This window comes from Cyprinodon variegatus, unplaced genomic scaffold, assembly GCF_000732505.1.
Source record: "Cyprinodon variegatus isolate N-32 unplaced genomic scaffold, C_variegatus-1.0 Scaffold257, whole genome shotgun sequence".
Classification (NCBI taxonomy): domain Eukaryota; kingdom Metazoa; phylum Chordata; class Actinopteri; order Cyprinodontiformes; family Cyprinodontidae; genus Cyprinodon; species Cyprinodon variegatus.
Window position 1 is genome coordinate 739,498 of NW_015150710.1, and position 5,272 is coordinate 744,769.

The window sequence follows — 5,272 nt, forward strand, 5'->3', positions numbered from 1 at the left end:
TTCTTCTTCTTCTTGTTTACTACTGGTGGTTGGCTTTGGTCGCAGTACCGCCACCTTCTGCTCTGGAGTGTAAACGCTTCGCCTATGAGAAAAAGGAGCGGCGTATGAACCGAACGCAACACACGCGAACTGAACCGAGACAGTCGAACCGAACGGTTCGGACGGTTTTCATAAACCGTTCCATCCTTAATAGAATCGGTGTCTGTTTTTTTGTTTTGTTTTCATTTCTCCAGATCATGAAGGAAAGCTGTTCTAATCTTTACCTCCTTCTTTCTGGGGCTGTTCCTCCTCTGGGGGGCCCCCTCCCTCCTCCCTCTCCGGCTCTGGGGGGGTGAAGTCGTCGGTCCGAGGTTCGAAGTGCGTCTGGATGTGAGCCGTGGAGTCTCCGCCTCCGGCCTTCCAGTGCAGCAGGCCGCTGCTGAAGCCGTCGGGTCGAGCCGCCGCGCTCCAGCGCTGCTCCGCCTCCTCCCAGCTCTCCCCCGTCTCCTCCACCTTGATCGGCCGCTTGTCGTACTTGCTGCTCTGAGGAGGGCGGGGCTCCGTCTGCTCCGTGACCTCCCGCTGGGGGACGGGTTTGACGTCCTCGTCCTCAGATGTCTCCATGTCGTCAGTGGGGGGCCCCGCCTGGGGTCCCACCTCGTACTCCTGGAGGATCCCGAACATCTGGATGAGGCAGCGGCGATAAAACTCCACGACGAGCTCCAGGAATCCTGGCAGCTGCAGGAGGAGAAAAACAGGTCAGGTTCTGATGGATAGAACATGGCGGCGGCGGGTTGGCGGCGGCGGGGTTACCTGCGTCAGGTTGAAGGAGCCCACGGTGCTGTCGTCGTACAGCAGGATGTTGATGGTGTCCAGCGCCCAGGTGCTCTCTGCCAACAGGCCCGACTTCAGTGACATCATCACTCGCCACGCCTCCGGGGTTCCTGACCAATCAGATAACAGAGTGAGCGTCCCTCCGTCTCCTCGTGTCCCCGTGTCTCTGTGTGTGGCGGTCCTACCTGTGTCCTTGGCTGTGAGCCGTCTCCGTGGTTTCACTTTGGGGGGTGTGGCCTCCACCGACCCGGGGGGGAAGCTGACCTCTCTGTAGACCAGGGGGAGGCCCTGAGAGGCCGGGGGCCCGGCCGGGGCCCCAGGCAGCCCTGGTTTCTTAGCGGAGGACATGTAGGGGCCGCTGTTGGGGGACAGGGAGCCCACTGGGGGCCGGGGGAAAGACGAGGGGCTCTGAGACCGAGCCACGTGGTTAGGGACGGTGGGCGTGGCCTGGAAGGAGGAGGGGGGCTGCCGGGAGGGGAGGGGGGGCATGGAGGAAGAGGAGGAGGAGTGGGGGGGGAAGGGAGGCTGGCGCTGGGTGAGGGGACCGGGGGGCCACTGGCCGTCCTGGGGGGCCCTGCCCTCCTGGTCGTCCCCTCTGTTCATGCTGGTGAAGGGGGGCCCCTGGCCCTGCCGGCTGTATGTGTAACCCAGGTCTGTCCTCTGGGGCCAAACGTTGGGCTGTGGCCCTTCTCCAGGGCCCCCAGGCCCCGCTGTGGGGCCCGAACCCATCATTCCATGCTGCGGGGGGCCTTGCCTGTCTCGGCTGTAAGGGTACTGGTACTGGCCGGGGACGGGCCGACGTTCGGGGCCCGAGTAGCCCCCGGCTCCTGATCCAAAGGGGCCATAAGGGTCCGGCTGCTGAGAGCCGTACTGCTGCACGCCGAAGGCCTCGCCCTCATGACGCTTAGCGGCGGGGAACATCCCCTCCATGGGGCGCTTGTAGCCCTGCAGAGGAAAGACCAGAACCTGTTAGAGACCGGGGCCCAAACAGGGGCCCCAAGTCTGACCTGGGATCAGGTTTCCAGGGTGAACGGCTCTGATGTGCCAAACTGAGCAGGAACCAACCGGACTTTTTAACCAGATTAACCTTCAGATGGATCCTAACCTAAACAGAACAAGATGGAGTCTCTCCGTTCAGAAACGAGCGCATCATGTGACCAGCCTGGTTCAACCTGCGGCAGAACTCACCTGCTGCTGAGGGTAGAGGGGCTGATGGGAACTGTAGGCCACACCGTGATACTGCTGACCGAAGCCTTCGTGCCTGAAGAGAGAAACCAAACTTTATCAACACCTTGGATTATTCATCCATAGAGGTTAGAAAAAAAACAATCCACTGGACTTTGTTTCCAAGTTTGAAGACGTTTCGCTTCCCATCCAGGAACCTTTTTCAGTTCAAAATGTCAGAAATAGTCAGTCGTGTCAAAAGTAGAAGTATAGATACTGCAGTTTAAAAACACTCTGGTAAAAGCTGAAATATCAACTTGACCTCTTTACTCAAGTAAAAGTGAAAAAGTATGCGCTCCAAAACCGACTTAAAGTATAAAAGTATAAAGTAACCTTTAAAAAAAAACAGCCAGAAGCCGCTATATGATTTAAAAGCTCAATTTTTTGACTATTTAGAATAATCCTCTGAGATAGGGCCAAGGATGAGGGAGGTCTGGTTGGTCTCCGTCTCCCGATACGCTCTCGCCTGTGTCCGACCTTTCAGACATTTCAACATCTTTTTCTGAATCCCACATTGTAGCATGGCATAGACAATTCACGTTAGCAGTTGGAAGAACACCTGCTTGCTTCTGATGATTTCCTTTAGCTAACCAATGAGTGTTCTATGATTCAGGCCAATTCCACTAGTTTTGACTAGATGTGGATGGAGCACATGACGGGAAATAAAGATTTAGAAACATTAAACCAAAGCCAAAAGTAAGACTAACGTTTGTTTTAAAAAATGTAAGGAATAGAAAGTACAAAGTATAGATACCTAAAAAGTGTACTTAAGTACAGTAACGAAGTATTTGTACTTCGTTATTTGACACCTCTGGAAATAGTGATGAGTTTGAGGCTTTATAGAGTAGCCTAACAAAACCTTGTTTTTGGCCTAGAAAAAAAATGCAAATTAAAACGGGTCCCCTCTTTGGCGTTGGGGGTCGTTTGGCTTCTTTGTTAGCCTGCAATGCCCCATACCTGTCTATGCCTCTGAAAGGGGGGGTCGTTTGGCTTCTTTGTTAGCCTGCAATGCCCCATACCTGTCTATGTCTCTGAAAGGAGGGTCGTTAGAGGGAATTGTTGGCCTGGCTGAACAGGCGAGGTCTTCTGTTGCTCTGTAAAGGGGTGGGGATGATAGCGGGAAGGGATCAACTCTCTCGCTGCATTGTAGGTTATTGAAAGCTGAAATCCGAGTTCAGCCCCTCTATTTAAGGTTGGTTTTTCTTTCCTATAGCCTTGAACTCAACGCTAACATTTAGAGTTGAGAAAGCGTCCTGGATGGGAAGCGAAATGTCTTCAAACTTGGAAAAAAAGTCCAGTGGATTGTTTTTTTTTTAACCTTTTTCGAAAGACTATGACCTGGATGATGGAGAATCTTCACCAGCATTATTCATCCAGATTACCATGTCATCAAATTAACAAACAAAGAAGTTTATAGAAGCTGACAGACTCTCGTTTAGGGTCTCTTTAATGCGGTTCTATAACCTCTGAAGCATTTTAAAAGCTGCCGAATTTTCTCCACTCAGGAGCTTCTGTCTGGTTTATATTTTTTACCAGGAGTTAAGTTATTACTTTCACTCGTCTCTAACAGGAAATGACCACTAAACATGTCAACGTTTGCCTCTTGATTCATTTTTTCTTTATTCACCATGTTAAAACTGCCAACTGTTTCTTTTTATATTGATTATCTATTGAAAAATAAACAAAAAAAGATTTAGTATCCATTATTATTACCAAACAGATCATTTCTGCAACCTTAGTTTGCAGATAGGCACTGATAAATGAGTAATCCTCATCATCCTCATTATGTTTTTGATAAAAATCCTTTGGCTAAATCAGAACTTAAAATAGCCTCAGTGTCCACCATATTGGATCAGTCTTCTATTAACATGTCTGTATCTGTAGAATGGGTCTGTTTTATGTGTTGTCTTCTCAGTTTAGAGGGCCCCCTGCCTGTCTTTGCCTAGGGCCTCAAATTTCCTAAATCCGCCCCTGCTCCTCATAGACATGAGGAACAGCTCAATGTTAAATATATGAACTGAATCAGCTGTAGATTGTTGACATCCTGCAGCCTCCTCTTACCTCTGGGGGGCGTATCTGTTGGGGGGATACATGCTAGCTTCATTTGAAGACGGGCCCATGCTGTTCTGACCTGCAGGGGGCACTATTCCTCCCTCTGATGCCATCACATGGTCCAGTCTGCAGGACATCGTTACACAGAAGCTTTAGGTTGGCACCAGGCCGACATCCTAGAAGAGGAACACTCTAGAAGGGTCCTACCTCCGATCGTAGCCGGGGCCGTAGGGGAACTGCGGTCTGGGCCCCATCCCTGTTAAGGGGGCAGAGGATGGTCCACGGAGGTACATGTCCTGCATTGCACCACTGGACATCTGATTCTGACCGAAGGCCTCGCCAGGAATTGGACCTGAAGAAGAAGAAAGAGGAATAAAATCCGTCTGTGGATCCAGTTTAACATCTGAGCTGAAACTGTTTTTCTGCCTGGGAGGAAAAAAACTGAGCGATGATGATCCTGATGGAGAGTCAGTGGTGATGCAATGTGGATGTAAGTGAACAGAACAATGTGTAGATGTTGCCACCAGAGGGCAGCAGAGCACACGTGTTAAACAGGAGGCTCTGGAGCAGAAGTGTTGCTGATTTAGGTGGAAAAATGCAGCAAATCTCTGTGGGCAGAGAAAGAGCTTCACTCCTCACCCTTCCTAGAGCCTCCATACGGGTCTTTGATGGCATCGTAGGGCATCCGCATTGGAGGTTCTGCTGGACCCCCTCCCTGCTGGTAGGGGCCACCACCGGGCCCCGGGCCTCGTTTATTGTGAAAGGCTGGATCGTTGACTTCAGAGAACGGGTCCTGGACGCTGACGCCTCCCATGGTCCTGAGGGACATGGAGCAGACGGACATGTGAGGACGAACATAAGACTGATGCACCAAGAAAATAAATACTTTAAAGGCGTTCAGAGCTGCGTTGTTTTTGACAGCCATCTTAGATATAGTCTTTAGGGCTGCAACAACGAATTTTATAAAATCGATAAAAATCGACTTTTAAAAGCGTTGGCAACGAATTTCATCATCGATTAGTTGTGTCGCGCGATTAATGCGTCATCCGCCGCCGCCGTCATCACTGCCACTTGACTGAAATGGGGGAAGAAAAAAAAATACGGCAGAGCGAGTCAGCGCCGCAGGTGCAGCAGTGTTGCAAACTCAGCGACTTTTTCGCTATATTTAGCGACTTTTCAGACC

General features: G+C 50.9%; 1 protein-coding gene across 4 annotated transcripts in view; it reads right to left on the minus strand.

Annotated features, from left to right (window-relative positions):
* arid1b (AT-rich interaction domain 1B) overlaps positions 1–5,272 on the minus strand; it is a 44,772-nt gene that overhangs the window by 4,713 nt on the left and 34,787 nt on the right. For 3 of the 4 annotated variants that reach the window (XM_015382491.1, XM_015382489.1, XM_015382487.1), the window contains 8 exons: positions 4,729–4,907; positions 4,507–4,515; positions 4,297–4,450; positions 4,099–4,215; positions 2,002–2,074; positions 999–1,758; positions 793–923; positions 264–717 (listed from right to left, as the gene is read on the minus strand). In XM_015382491.1, the coding sequence (XP_015237977.1) occupies positions 264–717; positions 793–923; positions 999–1,758; positions 2,002–2,074; positions 4,099–4,215; positions 4,297–4,450; positions 4,507–4,515; positions 4,729–4,907 (1,877 nt within the window). The remainder of the gene's footprint in view (positions 1–263; positions 718–792; positions 924–998; positions 1,759–2,001; positions 2,075–4,098; positions 4,216–4,296; positions 4,451–4,506; positions 4,516–4,728; positions 4,908–5,272) is intronic. The other variant, XM_015382490.1, reaches the window with a different exon arrangement.